This window comes from Ruditapes philippinarum, unplaced genomic scaffold, assembly GCF_026571515.1.
Source record: "Ruditapes philippinarum isolate M1 unplaced genomic scaffold, ASM2657151v2 ctg4116_1_1_1_1, whole genome shotgun sequence".
Taxonomy (NCBI): Eukaryota; Metazoa; Mollusca; class Bivalvia; order Venerida; family Veneridae; genus Ruditapes; species Ruditapes philippinarum.
This window is the reverse complement of record NW_026856716.1, coordinates 36,803-58,467: the sequence shown is the minus strand read 5'-3', so window position 1 is coordinate 58,467 and position 21,665 is coordinate 36,803. Positions and strand designations below refer to the sequence as shown.

The following is a 21,665-nucleotide window of genomic DNA, read 5'->3' as shown; positions in this document are numbered from 1 at the left end:
ATTAATTGTCACCTTTAAGTGCATTAATGGTTTATTTTATTACTAGTAGGAGTTAACCTACTTCACTAAAAGGAAAGACTCCATGATTCCTTTTTTGTTACAAAAATGGCCAAAAGGATAGATAACTCACTGGTATGCTAAGAGACGCAAGCTTAGATAAATAACTTAAAATATCCGAAAGTCAACATAATATTATTAATAACAAAAATTAATTCTCACAAAGTGGAGTTTTAGGTGGTCTACCAGGAGAGGGATAACCATTTGCTCTTAGCAACGACCCTGGATCACTTGGCGAAGCTCGCAGTATTTGACGATTCTGTGTCTGAATCTGCTGAAGATTATCCGACTCTGACGTGAACATCTTCATCATTCTACCATCACCACTGAAATAGAAGACAATTATTTATAAGAAGTAAAATTCTGTTTTAAATATCATGCAATCTGGTTGACGGGAAAGTTTTCTCCTGAGGACAAAAATTTTGCTTTAGAAGATCTGGCAGTGTAAGGGCTTATCAGACCTTAAATGGCGAAGAAAAGGTTGTCATTTGGCCATTATTGGTCAAAATCCTACAAAATGAATTCTCAGATGCATTGTTTTAATATGTCACTTTAAAATACCTTGAATCCCATGAAGAGAGACCTTTGCTTGCAAGACTGAGCCAGGACAACTTCCTGTCTGCTGCCAGTTTTCATTACATGTTCTTAAATCCCTTAAAGTAACAATGTACTATTCCAATACAATAAACAAGGCAAGTCTTTTGTCTAAGTAATGACTATATATGATAGATATACCTCTCATGTTTCAAGTAAATAACCTTTGTGTTGTAATCAGATTCTGCATTAAATTGTCATGATAGACATTGCAAACAAGACATGACAATTGAGTAAATTCTTTGCAATCTAAACCAACAAATACCCTTCAACCTATGTTAACAACTGATTTGCCTGGTTATTAAAGGGACTCAACTGTTTATTTTTAGACATGATGGATCATTAATATCATTGTGTGAAAAAGTTAGATAATTTGCTCCCTTAATCAGTTTTTCCAGAAATATCATTTTCATTTTGTAAAAATACTCAAAAATTAAAAAGCATTTAGAATGCTATCACTACAAATAAGACTAAGAATGACACAGAAATAAATCTAAATTTTAACTGTGAGTATATTTCCTTTTCATGTTTATCATGTATTAAGTGACCCTGTAGATCTTTCTAAAAATTATTTTTTTAGGTTTTTAAACCTCAGTGGAGTTCGTTTAATTTATAAAGTTTTATAAACTTTTAAAGGAACATTGTTAAGACTTAATAGATTTTGAATGCTTCTAGTAATAATGACTTAACCCTCAACCTGCTGCAGGCTTAAATTTTCTGTTACCATTGGCAACGAGGGGACATCTCAAAATTGCCAAAAATCACTATTTTGCGTTTGATTTTTTCCATCAAAATTGATTTCAAATGCTGCAACTTCTCAATGGATTGAGATAAAGTCAAATGCTTTTCAGCGTGGGTTACACGTTACCTTATGATCAATCTGGGGTCATTTACAGCCTCTCACAAGTCCAAAATTTTCTTGGCGTTGAGGGGACTCCGCCCCCCATCAAACCCCCCCAAACAGAAGGGGCACACATCCCCTTCTGGCAACCCCCTGATGTATCTTTTGGTTGGGGGGCCGCGCCGAAAAAGAGGTCACTTTTTTTAACAACTTTTTCTCAAACAAAAACAAGTGTTTGGGGCCTAAATAAGGCATTTTTCATCATTTGAGACAACAAAAAGGGGGGGGGGGGGGTTGAAAAAGGCGTTAAAAGGCGTGTATAATGAAGTAATGGGTTAAGTGACCCTGTAGATCTTTCTAAAAATTATTTTTTTAGGTTTTTAAACCTCAGTGGAGTTCGTTTAATTTATAAAGTTTTATAAACTTTTAAGGGAACATTGTTAAGACTTTATAGATTTTGAATGCTTTCTAGCAATAATGACTTAACGAAAGTGATCAGCCTTTGCCACCAGTATAGAGCCAGGCCAGCCTGCACATCCGTGCAGTCTGACCAGGCTCTATACTGTTGGCAGCTCAATTTTTGTATTTTGATATTGAAATCCCTTGAACTTTGAATGGACTTGCTGGACAGATCCATTATAGAAATATAGCAGGTTCAGAGTTAATGCCTAAGACACCAGTAAAGCTCACGGACAATGCAGTTTGACGTACTGAAATCTTTTCATTTTTTTGTTTTGGACTATTACAAATTCAAAGCACTGGGCAAGTACGTGCTGGGTAAATAACATGTTAAGGAATGGTAAATAAAGAAATTTGTATCTGTATACTTAAGTAAACATATTTAAGCTATGAGTAACAACAATGTAAATCAAAATACATGTACTGTACAATGTCAAAATATTTCTGCCCATAAATATCTGTAAAAAAACAGAGTCTTTATCTTGGTTGCACCACTTACCTAATCTGTCAAGATTACATACAATAAATACTTTTTCTACAACTCTGTTATCAAACTTTAAGAGAACTGATTAAATAAAATATTTTACAAAATGTACTTCTTGGTAAGTGTACAAGCACCATGTGCTTTTATGTTCAAAGTAAATGTTCAAAATTTAGTTAACCTTTACCCTTCTGAAACCAAATAAGATGAGCCTTTGCCTCCAATATAGAGCCAGGCCAGCCTGTACATCTGTGCACTTTGACCAGGCTCTATACTGTTGGCTGACCGTCTGCTACAAATTTTCATCATGATATCCTCTTTATTTATCATGGACAGTTCTAAACATGGAAGCTGGACAAGTCCATTTATTAGGAAATTCCGTAAGTTAAGATAAATTAGTTTATACTTTCATTCATATATCAAGCTTAAAAAATCTTTGTCAAATATTTTTCTCACACACTGTGTACACTGTATCAACAGTTTATCACCAAAAGAGATGTTACTTCCTATTTCAGTTTGTATACAACATACATGTATGGCAGTATCGATTGTGTGGAACAATCTGTCTACCCTAAATTACATAACATTGTATAAAATTTTAAAACCTAGCTATCAATTATGTAAATATTATTTTGGTATTGTTTAAATAAATTTACCCTTATATAGGATATATAAGGTACTAGACAATGTTTGCATTGAACAGAAAGTGGCTGTGCTCCACCCTGACAAAGATAACAGTGGGCATAATATCTTGTGCCGATATGTCAATATTTATCTTATTTCAGCCTAAGAATGTATATAGGAACAATTTTATTTTCATGTTTTTAAAGACATATCAAGTCAGGTACATCAAAACTGCATTTACCAAATTAGCTTTTTAACTTTAGGCACTCTTCACCTAAAAAGCACTTGAAGGTGCCATATTTGAGTAACATACATGTTACAACAAGTGTCAATATTATAGATTAATCTATGAAGAAAAGGGTTATCATTTCAGCATTAAAACAGGACATATATTTATCCTAACCACACTAAATATTTTAAATGGACTCTTCCATCTTTCAATCCGGACAAAACCATTCAACATTTATAGGGGAAGTACATTGTATATATTACTGAATAGTGAACAATGCAGACCATGACCAGACTGCACCGATGTGCGGGTTGATCACCGTCTGCACCGGTCACATGTGTAGAATCTGTTGCCGTCTGCTGGCTAATGAATAAAGTACATTATAAACATAGAATTATAGAATTTATTTCATGTCTACATAAATTATAGAAAATGGAGACTTCAGCCAGAGACATAGATAACATGTTATCTATGTCTCTGCTTCAGCGTTGTGTACTTTTATTTTTGTACAGATTCTTTGCCCAAATATGGTCATGGAGCATAATTTCTCAATAAAGACATTGTACAATAACTTGCGCTTTAGAATTTTTAATATCAAATTGTGCAAATATTGCCCCTATATGGTCATAGAAAATCTGTGCAGCAGAATTAATTTATGCATAATTTCGCATCCTTTTCTGAACTGTCTTTAATAATAGCTATAAATAACTTTTCTAATCAGCAACGGATTAAACCGGACGCCTGAAAAGATCTAAGAATTCTTACAGGAATTTGTATTAAGCTATCCTCAAATTTCCATATGATTCATAATTTTCTAGAAGACCTTGAAGATATTGTGTTTAAATATGTTTAAAGTCGTATGGTGACAGGGTCAGAATAATAGTTTAGTCTTTAATCTTTAATTTCTTATGAAATTTGTGTGAAACAGATTTGTCTCCTCTGAATCTTGAGTCATCCCTTGATGGTTAACCCTTTTTGTGCTTTAAATATCTTAAATGGACTTGTCCATCTGTTAATCTGGACAAAACCATTCGTTTTTTTAGGGAAAATATGTTCAGACTGATCAGACTGCACTGGTCATGTGGGTAGAAACTGATGATTGTGACACCAGCAGTTGGTTCTTACCAACATTTCCTAAACTGTGAGGCAGTCATTTTAAATAATAAACGGCAGGGCTTATCAGACTGATGAAGAATTTCAATATAAAAGCACTAAAATTAAGTGAGTGCTTGATTAGAATCTGTTCACAATGCATGGCCATGCAAGCTGGTCTAACTTTATATCGAATGCATAGAATACTCTTTCTTTTCTACCATTGGAAGTGGTTAACTATTATACATAATCTGCTCTGGCCTTACTTCAGACACTAGGTCATTTAGAGACTTTCTCCATCAAATGATAAACTTTAACAACATTTGAAATCCTTTGATCTAAGTCTAAATGGAAAACTAGAAGAAATAATGAGAGAAAAAGAAAAATTAAACGTGAGATTCCTTTGATTTCTATAATTAAATTTATACTGATTTATATAGCAGTTTTCAATTTGAAATTTATTAAATGTTTGTGTGAATCCCCTGAATTGTATTGTATTGTTACTTTAAGGGAGATTTAAGTACATGTAACATCTGCCTTTAGACAGAAGCCTCTGAGTCTTGGTAGCTGGTTTAGAAAAAGGTTTGTGTTTATAGACCTTGCTTTCACAAGTTTAATCTTTAGCCAGCTTTTTTTTCAAAACTGTCCAAATATGGTAACACTTTTAGGGATACCAACATGAAAATTTGAAGATGGACTGCCACCAATATAGAGGTTGATCAGACTGCATGGATGTGCAGGCTGGCCTGGCTCTATACTGGTGGCAAAGGCTCATCAGATTTGGTCAATAGGTTAAAGGATTTAAATCCAATGTCACATCGAGTCATTTTCAATCATGAGAATTTAATCTACATGGTTTAAATCCTGATCAATACTGGTGCAATACCAGGAAATTATATATCTACATGGCTAGCTTAAGAGTTACTTTGTTTAAAATATATATTTCTGATAAAAATAAGAAAAGAATAATTTAGCAATGTGTCCATACGGGATGGATGCCATCACAGGTTTGTGACAGGGCGGAAAAGGGCAAAACTATATGCCCCCACATATGCACATTCAAGCAGTGCAAATATAAGAAAAGAACACATACCAATCTAGACTGACGGACCTCTGTCTGGAATTCTGCAGGGAGGAAGGATCTGACGCAAGATGGCTGTTTGGTCTCTTTGATGTCCTGAAAATATATATATAGAACATTTTTATTACATTTAGAACCTATCATCTGGTTAGAGCTAAAATATTTGATCACTTTTTTGAGTACATGTAAAAAATATAGAAAACTTTTCAAACTGAGGGCAAAGTTTTTGGCAAATGTAACATGAATGTTACAAAATATACAACATAACCTTCACATAGCTACCCTCTGTGGAGTAATTACTTCTTACAGCAGCAGTTAAAATTGTTCCCAAAGTCAGACTTTATAATGAACTAAACCTCCCTAGAGCAACACCTCTCAAAAAACAACCAAAATCTTTGTCTGCAAAAGGTTGTTTCTCTGTAGAGGTTACACTGTAGGTGCAAAAAAATATAATAAATGTCTCAATAGATAGCTTTAAATATTGCTGATAAAAAGCATTTTGCTATTAAACAAAACTACAGAATTACTTTGAAACATTAAATACGATTAATTTAAATTGTAATTTAAAGACCATGAATTTAGCTTTTTTTGTCAAAAGATGACATATCATAAACCTTTTTCATTCATGTTATGATTATAGTAATGGCTTCCTTGGATAATTTTACACATTTTTTTACTCTTGTCACACTTAATTCTTACAATTCTATGGACCAAAATACTTAAGTACAATTAATTTGTAAATGTACTTTTAATGCAACAAGTTTCAATTTTTGTTTCACACATACATCTATATAATTTTCATGATTTATTATAAAAAAAACCAAAAGAAACACCGACAACGTAAACTGACAGAAACATTTGTCTCATTAACATAATAATTATTATACCTTGGCATCGTCGAGCCTGCAGGCACTATCATTCCAACACTACCCGCAGCGCCCATTCTCAAAGATTTCCTATTTCCTTGAAATCTTTTAAACATGGGAAATTTCATAAATAAATGTTTTTAATTCCAAACTGAAATTTCTTTGCGAACTTTTCAAGCCTTAATTGCTCCTTAATGCCACTTGTAGAAAAATAGTTACATTATGTATTACACCTAAATCACTGTACTGTTTGATCACAATTTAAAATGTATTTGCGATTAAACGAACTTTTCAAATCTTTATTTGAACTACTTAGTATATTAAATCAGAAATTATTCCACGCCCAAAAAGTCTTACATTAAAACCATGCAACAACAATGAGAAAGCGTTTATAATATATTCATGAACGAAGAAGTAATTTAGATAAAAACTGCAAACTTTCGACTTTCGCAATTATTGAGAATAAATTCCCAGTTTACATGTGTCATTGTTCATTAGTGTTAAGTCATTAAGGCCGTCAATTATACATGATCAGATTTTTCACATACCTGTATCATTAATTGATTTCAAAATTCAGTACTTCAATTGCATTAAGTCTATTTATAGTGTCTCTGGAGCATACAGCTCAGAAAGGAGCGCGAGTTACTCATTCACAAAAAGATGGAACATTATAAGACACCACAATCCCTTTATCACTGACGAATCAAGTACAACATTTCGTAGAAAACAGTCATTTACGTTATTGTGAAAGAAAACAATACGACATAAAAAATAAAATTTACTCAAGTTTTACAAAAATCTATAATATCTTCACTTCCTTATCATGAAACAAAGTACTTTTTCACTTTTCTATTTATTACGTATATTAACCAATTGAACCTTAAACCAAAACCATTCATCAAAATCATTGATTCAATATACACGCGTAGGTAATATTATAATCCACATTGTCTTTATTGACTGATTAAAATAAAATCAGCATGATTCACATAGCGGTTTTAATATCCATCCCATATTGAATATACGAATATAGATATATCAAAATAACATCGACAAGTCATTTTATCGGTAGCCAGGTGTAATTTTATTGAAAAATCAGAACCTACTATCATTTAAGGATCTAAAAGGACGTGAACGGACCTGTCCGATCCACATTGTAAATTACCTTAACAAAATAATTTTGGCGATGCTATATACCATACGATCAGATATATTTGATTAGAGGATTTCTTTCCCGACCACTTCAACAGTTTATAATACCTTGCCTGATAAAACAAACTCTTCGAAACAAAATATTGTTATCCAATTATCAAGTTTTTTCAGAACTATGAATAATAAATGGCCAATAATATACAATGTGTTATGTAATCGAAGTGACTTACAATGTAAAGCGTAAATTTCATTTCATTAAAAAAATCTACGGCTATACAGTATTAACTTTGTGTTTATCTCGGGGGGCTGTCTAGATATGGGCGCTGTTGAAAAAAAAAAGTTAGATAAAGCATTAAAAATCAATGTGATCAATCTATTAAAAATTCGGAGATTATTTTGTACGTTACATACATTGATTATAACGTATTGTAAAATGAATGCATCCACATTGTAAATAGGCGAGGGACTTTATTCAGATGATTATGATTAAACGTACTTTGCATACGTTTATTCAACATTTAGAGGAGTCTCGTACACAAAGAAATTCATAACATTTTAACGTCTTTGTGTAAGTTTTACTTAAGTGTATCGTAAAGTTGACTCAACAATGTGCATCTTGATTCTACTTTGATTTGTTTAAGTCGGAGATTAAAGCTGTGAAAGTTTGACTGGTTCAACCCATTTACCGAAAATTAGTTTTGCTCTGACTTTTTAACAAGAGGGGTCATTTAGTAGCATAGATTAATTTTCAACAATACAAAAAAAAACATATTTCTCCATTTTCAAGAATTAATTACATAGATTAAAATTATTATTTCATTGTCAATCTTGATTTTGTTTCCTATTTTATTCTTAAACAAAACTAAAGGATTGAATATAAACTGTGAAATTAATTCTGTGGCATGCAGCGACCATGGTTTCTTAAACATACTAATTTGATCTTCGTGAAAACTTTTTTCATATGAATATGTCAACTTTGAATTATCACCTTTGAAGTTGGATTTATTTTTTTAAGCACACAATTACATAATTAAATTTTTCAATAATTTGATGACCTTTAAGCTTTACTGATGAACATAAAAACAATTCCCAATAATACTTACAATTTGTTTGAAGCTTAGTAAATGATGTTACTTTTTTTATACATGTACATATATACTTTATTCAATGCAAAATAAATGGCAAAATATATATAAGAACACATATTGAAAACGCGTGGCAAAACTTTTAAAGATTTATAGATAAACTTTGCCTACCTTTTTTCTTTTATTTGACAGCGGGTCAGTTCAAAGTTATTTAAGTCAGTTGTTTAACAGGTCTAAATAAATTGTAATCCTTTTACTATCAATTTACAGCCATCTTTAAAAGGCTTCACACAATAGTGTCAAAATACACAATCTCTTTAAACATTGTAATAAAACTTGAAACATTCTATGAAGTATAACACAAATTTACTTCATTTACATACCAGAGCCCTAAAGGTGCTATAGGAATTAAGTGTTGGTCAAATGTGGAAAAAAAGATCCTTATGCAAGAAGTGTAAAAAGTTGCCCTGTACTTCACTTCAGTGTTGTTATATTTTTTCACCCTTCGGGATCATTGATTCCAGAACTTTTGAAGCAAGTGTTGAAAATTCATACTGCTCAAGCTGAAGCTGGGGGTGTGTGAGGGATGTTGCACTGTTTCATTATTCCTCATGACTTGTACAGACTCAATCAAACCAAGTCTGCAACTTTCATGTTATTTTGTTGCATGTGATAGGCAAGGACACTATGGGTGAATGTAGTATTGAAAATACATTTTTTTTACTAGGCGCTTTGATGCAAATTGTTATCTGCTTGATTTTAAGCATTTATTATGTGATAAATAGAATATTATTTTTTTTAACAATATTATGCTTGCCAGAGGCTTACTTAATATGATATTATTCAACTAGTTCAATAAATTTAGTATCAAATCTACATTCATTAAATATCCTCAATGTATATTTTATAGTTTTAATTCTTACGATTAATTACAATTAATATCCAATAATCATTGTTTATAATTGCAGCTAAAAGACAATAATACCTTGTAATATAAGAATATATCCTTATTCCATCATTGTGAACAAAAGAAAAAAAAAAACGTCCAACTTGCGCGAAAATTAAAGTTTGACTCAAGATCGTAAAGAATTTTAATCCAATTAATGCGTAAAATAAGATGAATATTTTGTATTGTTAAAACATGGGAATTTAATACTATTATGTATAAACCTAAATACATAAGTAATTATATGTAAACAAACCTCAAATTTGTACAATACACCCGGTTTAATCGGCCGCATGAATTGTAAAAAATTTCGCCTTTTCTCGACCGAGAGCAGGTTACGGTAAACCTAGCTGTTTATTTTTAACTTTCTGTTTGATTTCACTTTACTTAATAAACAAAACGTATTTTTAAATAAATTGAAGTAATAAGATTGTCTCCTGTTTGCACTATTTGTTGATACAGACTAAACATAAAGTTTTGTGGAAATCTTTAAAGAAAATTTAGTTCTTTTATTGAGGGACTGATCCTTATTACTTTCCTTTTCAATAAAAAAGTATTTCACACAGTCCTTAGAAAGAATATTAGCTGTTAAAAATCAATTTCACTTAAGTTTTCACTCATGTAAATTACCTGTATAAATGCTTTACAAGTGGTTAGAGCTTTTTTTGGCCACACTGACCCTATTAAGTTCTTAATGTGATTTTCATGCTTAACTCAGGTTAAGGAAGATGTAAGAACCCCTATGTGCATCTATTTCAGGTACAAGAAAAACCATGGAACTCAGACCTTTCAAAAAGTCAATGCAGTCGAGACTGCCTTAGGTAGCCCATTGAATTCAACGATAGTGACTCCACTGAATTCAAGGACTCTCTGACTCTTCCTACCTTGTTTCAATCTGCCCAACATATTTCTCTATATGAATGGACAAAATTAAACAACTCCTTGTCACATGGTATATCCGAAAGTATCAATTTTAATACTTTCTTTGACATTTCATTTAGAGATTCCCAGACATATGTGACCTTATTCTTTTGGTACTTTGGAAAGTCATATATCGCTGCTTAGACTGTATTTGAATGAAACAAATATTTTCATATCTAAATAGCACTATATAGCACTATATTGAAACATGTTTATTTACAACTACATGTAGCACATAACACCATGACATTTCTATTTAAGCATCTTGTAAAAGCATCCTGCAAAACAAACTGTTCAATAGGTGCTGTGCACAAAATTAAAATTTGTTTTGTTGTTTTTTTCTCTCGCTTGCACAGGTGTGGGAGTGGCTCACTAATGAATTACAGTTATCATAATAATAATATTACTAGGATTAACGTTGTGTGTAAATAAAAACAAATTTATCACAGTGACATCTTGCAGAAACCTATCTACAATAAATAAATAGTCACCTAAGTGCAGTAACATGTTACCTCCTATTATATTATATAAGGAGTTAACACGATACTGCACTAAGGTGATGTTATATCCTTTTTTTCAAATTATCACCACTGTTTGAACCATTTTTTTTCTCAACATTATCTTACATAAATGCCAAACCTATGTTTACACTTAAGTTGTTTTTGTTTTTTCCACATATTTATTGTACCAGTTCAACTATATATGCAAAGAGTATGGAGATATTTTCAGAACAAACTAAAATAGTCATTTATATCCATTGTCACTTATTTTAATGATTATTATAAATTCAGTAAAATAAACATCTTACCTTGAGTGTCTGAAAAACATATTTGATACTTTCCCCGATATTTTTGGTTATCCGTTAAATTATAAATTCATATATTCAAAAATCGAGAAAAAAAATCAATCTATAATTCACGCTTGTAATTAATGCGTTATTAATTTTTAACTTTAACATCATCCTTTAGGGTCTATTTTGGATATAAAATGTCTTAACAAAGAGATATTATTTCACAACAATACACAATAAAAGGTCGAGGAACCGAGGTTCGGTTATTTGTATAGATAGGTATGAATCAAAGCATTATCAACTTTATATAAACATTTTAAACAGAGTTAAGATCAATTAAACCACTCAAGATTTGATTTTGACGAGCCAAGACGTAATGTCGACATTTCATGTGTACATTGTTTGGTCCCTTGTGAAGTTAAAATATTGTATCTGTAACGGTTGTAAAATTATTTATTTAGAAATATTTCCAATATTTGGTTATATGTACAAGAATTTTCAAGCCATTGATACCTGTACAAAAATCTCCTTGTCCCTGATATTTGTACAATAATCTCCCAGCCATTGATACCTGTAGCCAATAATACCTGTACAAGAATCTCCTAGCAATTGATATTTGTACAAGAATCTTCTAGCCATTCCAGGTACCTGTACAAGAATCTCCAAGCCATTTTTACTTTACAATTATCGCCTAGCCATTGATACCTGTACAAAAATCTCCTAGCCACTGATACTTGTACAAGAATCTCCAAGCCATTTTTACTTTACAATTATCGCCTAGCCATTGATACCTGTACAACAATCTCCTAGCCACTGTTACTTGTACAAGAATCTCCTAGCCATTGATACTTGTACAATAATCTCCAAGCCATTGATATGTGTACATTAATCTCCTAGCCATTATTACCTGTACAACAATCTCCTAGCCACTGATACATGTACAATAATCTCCTAGCCATTGATACTTGTACAACACTCTTTGCCATTGATACTTGTACAAGAATCTTCTAGCCATTGATACATGTATGAGAATCTTCTAGCCATTGATACATTTACTACAAAAATCACCTAGCTATTGATACCTGTATAAGAATCTCCTAGCCATTTATATGTGTACAAGACTCACCTAGCAATTGATACCTGTATAAAAATCTCCTTGCCATTGATACTTGTACAAGAATCACTTAGCCATGATACCTGTACAAGAATCTCCTAGCCATTTATACTTGTAGAAGATCTCCTAGCCATTGATACTTGTACAAGAATCTCCTAGCCATTGATACCTATACAAGATCATCCAAGCCATTGATTTCTGTACAAGAATTACCTAGCCATTGATACCTGTACAAGAATCTCCAAGCCATTGATACCTGTACAAGAATCTCCAAGCCATTGATACCTGTATAAAAATCTCCTTGCCATTGATACTTGTACAAGAATCACCTAGCCATGATACCTGTACAAGAATCTCCTAGCCATTTATACTTGTAGAAGAATCTCCTAGCCATTGATACTTGTACAAGAATCTCCTAGCCATTGATACCTATACAAGATCATCCAAGCCATTGATTTCTGTACAAGAATTACCTAGCCATTGATACCTGTACAAGAATCTCCAAGCCATTGATACCTGTACAACAATCTCCTAGCCATTGATACTTGTACAGAATCTTCTAGCCATTGATACTTGTAGAAGAATCTCCTAGCCATTGATACTTGTACAAGAATCTCCAAGCCATTGATACTGTACAAGAATCATCTAGCCATTGATACCTGTATGAAAATCTCCTATACAAGAATCTCCTAGCCATTGATACTGTATGAGAATCTCCTAGCCACTGATGCTTGTACAAATATCTCCTAGCCATTGATACACGTACAAGAATCTCCTAGCCAATGATACTGTAAAAGATTCTCCATACCATTGATACTTGTACAACACACTCCTAGCCATTGATACTATTGATAGACATTGGAAATAACTTCAACAAACCCAACAAAATTGTTATTTGATAAACCTAAACACCATCCAAGAACACATAAAAATTGAGCTTTTCTAAACAAGTACTCACTTTTTGTCCTCTGTATTCCTTGTCATGTTCTGAAATGAGAAACAGAGACATTTTTTAATCATCAAGTTAAATATAGTAACCTGCTTCAATAGATGTTTTTTTAGCACATGCCTAAAACCTTGTTTCATGCAAAAAAAAATATTTTTCTTGTTATCCCCTTTACATACTACTTGTAAGACAAACTTAAAAGACAGACATGTGTATACTTTAAATAGAAATAGCTTCTGATGTACAAAAATTTACATGCAAAATGTCTGTGATCTGAAAGGGAGGTAACTCCTATGGCTATATAAAATATGAATACAGTTATGTCCCTTGGTCACCCTTATCATAAAGAGGACTTCAAATGATTGTCTAAATGAAATTCTTTAGACCCTTGGCCACACTAAATGCCTGAAATGATCTTGTTCATCTTATGATCTTAACAAAATCATTTCCAGGGAAAGTTTCAAAATCTACTGACTAAAGCACAGGCTTGAACAGGCCAAGAGTCAAAAAGATGAAACATCAAATTTCCCACTAAAATTATTTAAAACAAACCAATAAACCAAACTTTGTAATGATAATTCTTTATTTTGCAATGTTTATTTTTTTTGTTATGATGACAAATAATTCTTTTACTCTATAATTTCAGGATTTTTTCAGTTCTGACCTTATATAATTCATGAATCTATGCTGTTTCATATGAACATGTGGTTGGAAAATAGTAATAAATACAGCCTTTGAAATTCACATTATTTATAAATCTTTTCCCCAATTCTTATTTTCAATTTTGTGTGGTGTGCAATTTATATGTAAATAATGAGGGCATTATACTTTTTGTATGTTATGTAAATTTTAAATTAAGTAACACTATTTGAGCCGCGTCACGACAAAACCAACATAATGGGTTTGTGACCAGCATGGATCCAGACCAGCCTGCGCATCCCCGCAGTCTGATCAGGATCCATGCTGTTCGCTATCAGTTTCTCTACTTGTTATAGGGTTTGTAAGCGAACAGCATGGATCCTGATCAGACTGCCCGGATGCGCTGGCTGTTCTGGATCCATGCTGGTCGCAAACCCATTATGTTGGTTTTGTCGTGATGCGGCTCTCTTGTCAATAACACAACAAGGAACAAAATCTTAACATAAAATTGTTTTGTCAGAAATGCAAATTTTACAACATAAACAACAAATAAAAATTAAATATACTATACTTGAAGAAAATGACATATTAGAATATGAACACAGTCTCTATAAATTACTTTAATATTGATGAATCCAGGTAAACAATAACTACTATTAATACTATTCTTACAAAAGAAATACATTTTCTTTGTTTTTTACATTACCACCAATATAATATACTTTCTTTTTCCAGATACAAATCAACCTTCCTACCTAGAATGAAAATCCATTGTTTCTCCTTTTGTTATATAAATATTTATCACTTTTGTTTTCATTCTATACTAATAAGTCATTCCGGTTCAATAATAAAAAAAAAATCTCGGTGCAAAATCACAGTTTAATATCATTCCATCCTAAAAATCACCCATTGATCACGGTATTGTATAAATATTTTGTTACAACTTTAAATGTTGCAGTCTCATTTTAATAAAAATCTGTTCATCGGAGCGCGTCATATCAAGCCAAAACGCCCGTTTATGGAGTATATCAGTTATTTACGGTAATTGTTTTATTAGCGTATTAATGTCACTCCGATCATACCTGCTCATGGCTTTATGAATCAATGTACGTTACTTCACGTATTTCACTTACGTGGTGGTCAGTTTTTTTTTTACTTTTGGTCATTCTGCTGGTGTTGATTTGTCCACAATAAATGTACATGACTCACTGTTTATATATACTAAACATATAATTATATACTGTTTAGTCAGATTACCGATATATTATAGACATATAACAATATTAGCTGCAAAACAAAATTACCTTTTCATGTTTTGTACAAGTAATTTCATAATTTAATTATTACTGTACTAAATTTGTACAATGGACCTGTCAGGGTTTGAATTTGGAACAGTCTACTAGTAGTATAAGGGGTTTCAGAATCCCAAACATCTGATCAGTATCAAAATTTGGTCAGACTAAACAATTTAACTCTGCTCTAACTAAACTATTGCTGATATTAAGTACCGACATTTTCTTTAAGCATTCTATTTCAAAACCTATCTTTAACTAAACGTTTTTGATACACACTGTTTCATTGCTAGCATCAAGGGGAACAACTCTTAAATGACTATCCAAACAATCCAGTTAGCTTTAACCTGCCCAATTAAAACCTAGGGCGATTATATTGATTTTAGGCAACATCTAAAAGTAGAAAATTCCTATCTTTATTGATAGATAACAATCTTTGTATTGAATACCTTCACATTTAATAACAGTGGTATAATTTTTCAACATATAGATATTGGGTTTTTACATTGAATGAATCACGACGCGCAAGAAAAAAAGTCAATCAGCAATATTGAAAACACTTATGGTTTATATTATATCAATTGTATAAAGTGAAACTTCTAGTGTCAATAAAATGTCTAGATATGAATAGAGCAAACTGAAATATAAAAAAATCTCCTTAATTTGATTTCTTGAAGAAGAGAGCACTTCTGTGAAGTAGCTGTTATTTTCCTCTTCAAAATGATTTGTAGACAAAAATTAATCTCACAACACTTTCTATTAAATATTTATTTTATGGCTTCTCATTACATGTGAAAGTCCTTTCTTTCTGTTTTGATACTAAGAAAAAGACAATTGCTTGAGTTGAGAGCTAGAGAATGCAAGATTGCAAGATGTTATATTATTTTTTTTAACATTTATTATTACAGATATATATTTATATATCATATACATATTTATATATCATAAAATATATACCTTACAGTTGCTAATTAAGTCAGGAAGCCAGACTCATTGAATAACTGATTTATGTGAAACTATATAACATTTAACTGATACCATACAATATTTAAGTGATACCATACAATATTTTAGTAAAACTAATCATACATCCATATTGTGGCACGATAACATCATGCATTAACCTTTTATCTGCTAAATTAGGGTTAGCAGTCCCCTTATAGTTTCAATGGATTAGGCAAAACTGAGCTATCATCAGACTATAGAGGTTGATCGGTCAGACTGCATGGAAGTGCAGACTGGGCAAGCTCAAAACTGGTAGCAGTTAGGCTATCATTTTTAAGATCAACCAGTTTAAGGGTTGAATTAAACTGTCATGGTCTACAACTGTTCACATTTCAAGGGAGAGAATGTGTTACCAGCTGGATATAGAGCCATTGTACTGTATTTTAATGGTCCCAGGACCTGGTTTGAGTTCCCGTCAGATTGTACATTTTTCTCACTCAGTCACATTAGGCACCAAACAGAGGAACGTGACTGTTATAGTTCCAGTCAATTCAATGACAAACTATACCATTTTAATACGATACTATACCATATTTTTGTGATACTATACCACATTTAAGTGAAACTATACCACATTTATGTGATACTATACCACATTTAAGTGAAACTATACCACATTTATGCGATACTTTACCACATTGGCAATTTACATTTAGAAATTCAATGACAAATTTGAATAGAAGGGGAGGTGTGTATGTCACAGTCTAGAACTGTAACTAAAAAATTATGTAATTTTAGCATGACCCTCAAAATGGTGAGCAGAATGACCCTAAAAATGATGAGCATTAGGGAGGTCATGCATGTTATGTAAACAGAATAATTCACATAAGAACACACTGTAACTGCCATTGCACAAAAAAACAAGCAATATCAAGTCGCTCAGCATTATAAAGAGAAACTGCTGAAATTGCAGTTTGTATGTCAAAGCTAAACATTTAGTAGAATCTCTTTACAAAGGAATGTTTATCAGCTAGACAGCATATGGTGGTACAAATTGAAGATGAAAATGCTTGGCTACCCTGAAGAATCACAAGATTAGATTCAAGAATCAGTCAATCAAATAGCAGACATTAATTAACTGTTCAATTAAACAACCAATGGAACAATTCCATCAGACGTATTGGAACAACTCCTGCCTGTAAAACAATGCCTTTGTTCAGAGAGTATTCATTTACATTTCAATACAATTTAATTACTAGACTAGACACTCTAAATATTCTAGTATGCCATAATTTTTCGATGAATTTCAAAGGAAATATTTTCCCTTGTAGACACATTAACCCAATGCCCTCATACTTCAACCTTTGATTACTGCAACTAATGAATTATTTGTTCTGGGTGGTTAATTACTCTGAAATATGCTTTGCAGGTTAATGTCACTAATTAACACTTAACTAAAGAATCTATTCCCATTGATTGGAAAGGTGAAACAAGTCTGGATATAGCAAAGGTGGAACCAGTCTGGTAACCAGTCTGGTTACAAGAAAGGGGTAACTAGTCTGGTTATAGGAAAGGTGAAACAAGTCTGGTTATAGGAAAAGTGAAACCAGTATGGTTATAGGACAGGTGTAACCAGTCTGATTATAAAAAGAGGGAACCAGCCTGGTTATAGGTAAGGGAGAACCAGTCTGGTTATAGTAAAAGTGAAACCAGTCTGGTTATAGGAAAGTGTAGCAAGTTTGGTTATAAGAAAGTTTTAATTATTATAGGAAAGGTGAAACCAGACTAGTTATATAGAAAGGCGAAACTTGAATCTGGTTGTGAGAAAGATTACAAGGCAGTCATCCCCTTCCGCAGCGGACATGAATGTGAACTTCATGACCTTTAACCAATCATGACCTTGATGTTGTGCCATACATATCAAAAGCACATAGTCTCATAATGGTGATTATTTGTGCAAAGTTATTTAAAATCTTCCTTTAAGTCAAAAAGTTATGGAGAAAATATAACCTTGACCTTGGATGTAACTACGGAGTAGCTACTTGGATGTTGTGCTTTGCAGATTGTGTCATGGTGGGGATCATTTGTGCATAGTAATTTTAAAACCTTTGAATTGTCAATAAGTTTTTTATATATAATAGAATAGACATGAAAAATAGATGTTTTAACATTGGACCTTTTGAGTGTGACCTTGACCTTGAGGATAGCACTTGACTTTATTGTTGTGTTCTGCACATGGTGTCATAATGGTGATCATTTCTGCCAAGTTATCTTAAAACCATTGCAGCAGTTTAAATGTCATGAATCAGACACAAAAAGTAGACTTTTTACCACTTGACCTTTAAGTGTAACCTCGATCTTGGGGGTTGCAACCCAAATATTGCGCTCTGCACTTCGCCTCTTAATAGTGATCACTTGTGCCAAGTTATTTCAATGTTTTTCATCAGTTTAAAAGTTATGGAGCGGACACAAAATCAAGCAATGAAAACTACAACATACCCTATGAAAAAAATCAACTCAAAAACCAAACATTATGTTGAGAACAAGCTATAAAACAACCAAGCTGTGTGTTCCAGAACTGTCTAATATTGTTCTGCTTATATTTTCATTCTTATTTTGACAACAATTGCAAAGCAATTAAGCTGTCAGACCATATACAAACAAACTTCAAGAACGTTCAATAGAAACTGGATTTAACAGAAAATATTGAATTTCTATCATAATACAATGGAAACACTCAGTTACAATGTTTCACCATTTTCTTTTCTTCCGCAACAGTTTATATAAACAAATTCTCTCCGAATGTCTAAACAATGCTTGACTGGAAGTGAAAATGTAGTTCAACCAGGACACAAAGGCACACTTGGATTCTGGGTCTGCAAATATTAACATTTTTTCTAGACAGACTGAAGGACTGCAGCTATAGCGGACATGAATCTTGTTTAAATATTGAACGACCTTGACCTTGGGGGATAAAACCTGGCTATAGTACTGTACACAGTTACCGCACCTTGTGACATGGTGTGATATTTCTGCCTAGTATTTAAACTGCAAAACCTTCCTAACATGTGAGTTATGGTGTGGACAATATGAACTATTTAACATTTGACATTGAAATATGACCTTGACCTTGTGACAGGCGGACCCTTTTGTTGTATTCTCACATTATGTTATAATGGCGACCATTTGTACCAAATTACTTTCAAAACTTTTTTCAACAATTCCAAAGTTATAGAGCAGACACAAAATGTTGACTTTTTATATTTTACCTTTAAGTGGTGGGGACTAATGACCAGGCTGTTCACTCTGCCCATTGTGTCATAGTAGTGATCATTTGGATCAAGGTGTTTAAAAATTTGCCCGCACTTTAAAAGTTATAAAGCTGACTTGAAATCTTACAGACAGACAGACGGTTTACCCAATCCTTATAATCCCCTCCCTATTTAGGACAAGGGGATCAAAGAGAGAAAAAGGTCAAATACATCATGCTTCTTACCGCCCTAAATTCTGTGGGTCAGAATTTCTTGGAGATGTTGATTTGTGATAATGAGGTGATTTAATAATCAGAATAGCCTACTGAAGGTCACTGACACATGTGACACCTGAGGTTTACCTCAATGACAAATATGTTAACTTCCATGACTTTGAATCACCTGCACCTCACCACTGCAAGTGATATTTGAAACCTTTCAGAGACATTTGATTCATACATGTGATAAAGCTCATAAAACAAGCTAGTTTATGGAAGAACAGTGGTTATACATGTGCCTGAAATAATGCACAGATGGGCATCTGAAGTCCTAATTTCTTCATCAATAAAGCTGTGTAAGTCTTTATAATGATCTTGTATGTGACAGGGTGATACAAAAAAACCCATCTTACTGTAGTAATGGCTCTTGAATACTTTAACCAAATAATGTTTACTGCCAAACAAAAGCACAGTTCATGGATGGGGCGGGACTTTGTTACATTACCATAAATAAAAGGGCAACTGAGTGTCACATGTGTTTCTTTCTCCCCCTTTATTTCGTGTAACTATACACCAGTGAACAATAAATCACAAAAATTCTCCCCAATTTTCTCTTGCATTGAATTGATAGATCTCCAAGATTGTCAAGACAGAAACCATTTCTTATAGCAAAAATTCTATAGTCCAAATAACAGCATTTATATACAAAGTAGGTCAGACCGCCAATCGGACATATTTGGCAAAAACAAATAACGTTTAAATGATGTTCAGTCTCCGTAACAATTACCCAAGCTTATGTTTTGCCAATAATAATCTTCCATATCGATACATGTAATGTCAAACATAACACTGACAATTGGAAGGGAAGGTGTCTCCATTTCTGGTAGTTTTTTTGATTTTTGCTTTGAAAAAGATGGGGGGAAAATCTATTAGTAGCTAATGGTGACAAAGTTAATGTAAGGAAGCATTATGATTATTCATAGGTAAGAAACATTGATAAAGTCAGTGAAATATGTGTTGACCATGATCAAGCCCATACCATTGTGATTTAGGTCATAGCCTGCCAGCAGCAACTGATTCTACCAATGTGAGCAGTGCAGACCAAGATCACCTGTCACATTTGAGTCGTCTGCATAATCATAATTATCGTCTGCACTGTTTGCTTGTGAGTCAGTATTTACTTTTAAATTTTTCCCTAAAAGCAATGAATGGTTTTGTTCAGATTGAAAGACGGACAAGTCCATTTAAGAGATATTTAATGCGGTACGAGTTAAGCAAACCTATTTTCAGACACAAATAAAATACACAACTACTGCCTAAATTACTAGTGTCCACAACATATCATTTATTGTTATAGAAAAAAGATGCAAATGCCAAATAATAAAATCATGCATAAATGACAGAATGACTTTTATTATGGATTCATTTTAACATTTATTCAAAAATATAGGTGACCCGGTTAATTATACGCTTCATATGAATAGCTTGCTAGATATTAAAGACAGCCTTATAGTATGAAGTGAGAAAATTTACGACACAATTCCCCTGTGCATTTATATGAATTCAGGCTGCAGTATCAACTATATCTGTGATATTTTTACAGAAGAAGCCTTTAACATTCTCCTCAAATCATGGAAAAAATACCCTCTTCATGCATATGAATTTCTTCTAGTGCTTTAAGTGTTTGTCTTTTTTACTCAAGCACCATCAATAACTGAGATCTTGATCTCAGAATAACTAAACACATGTTTAAACACAATCTTTTAACTAGAGCTTCAATCTTGAACACAGACAATCCTTAAACTTGAGCAAAATCTTCAAACAAAAGCACAGAAATCTACAAACTTTAAACCACAGAAATCTTTAAACTTGAGTATGCAATCTTCTTTTAGTTCAGCGATGAACATCTTCAAACATCAGAACACAATTTTAAAATGGCCCCTAAATTCCTCAACCTATATGGGTCTTGTTTCCACTGTGTTTATATAATATTATGTAGAATGGACACCTTTTATTTACAGAATTTATTTTAGTTTGATTGT

At 32.6% G+C, this 21,665-nt stretch overlaps 1 protein-coding gene across 3 annotated transcripts in view; it reads right to left on the bottom strand.

Moving 5' to 3' along the window:
- The window catches only part of LOC132747475 (ankyrin repeat and fibronectin type-III domain-containing protein 1-like), a 68,415-nt gene that overhangs the window by 25,163 nt on the left and 21,587 nt on the right, over positions 1-21,665 (bottom strand). Inside the window, exons 3-5 of one of the 3 annotated variants that reach the window (XM_060736869.1) lie at positions 13,291-13,319; positions 5,471-5,554; positions 220-383 (exon numbers count right to left, since the gene is read on the bottom strand). In XM_060736869.1, the coding sequence (XP_060592852.1) occupies positions 220-383; positions 5,471-5,554; positions 13,291-13,319 (277 nt within the window). Of the gene's footprint in view, positions 1-219; positions 384-5,470; positions 5,555-6,345; positions 6,948-11,236; positions 11,296-13,290; positions 13,320-21,665 lie in introns of those variants that run through there. The other 2 variants (XM_060736871.1, XM_060736870.1) reach the window with 2 other exon arrangements.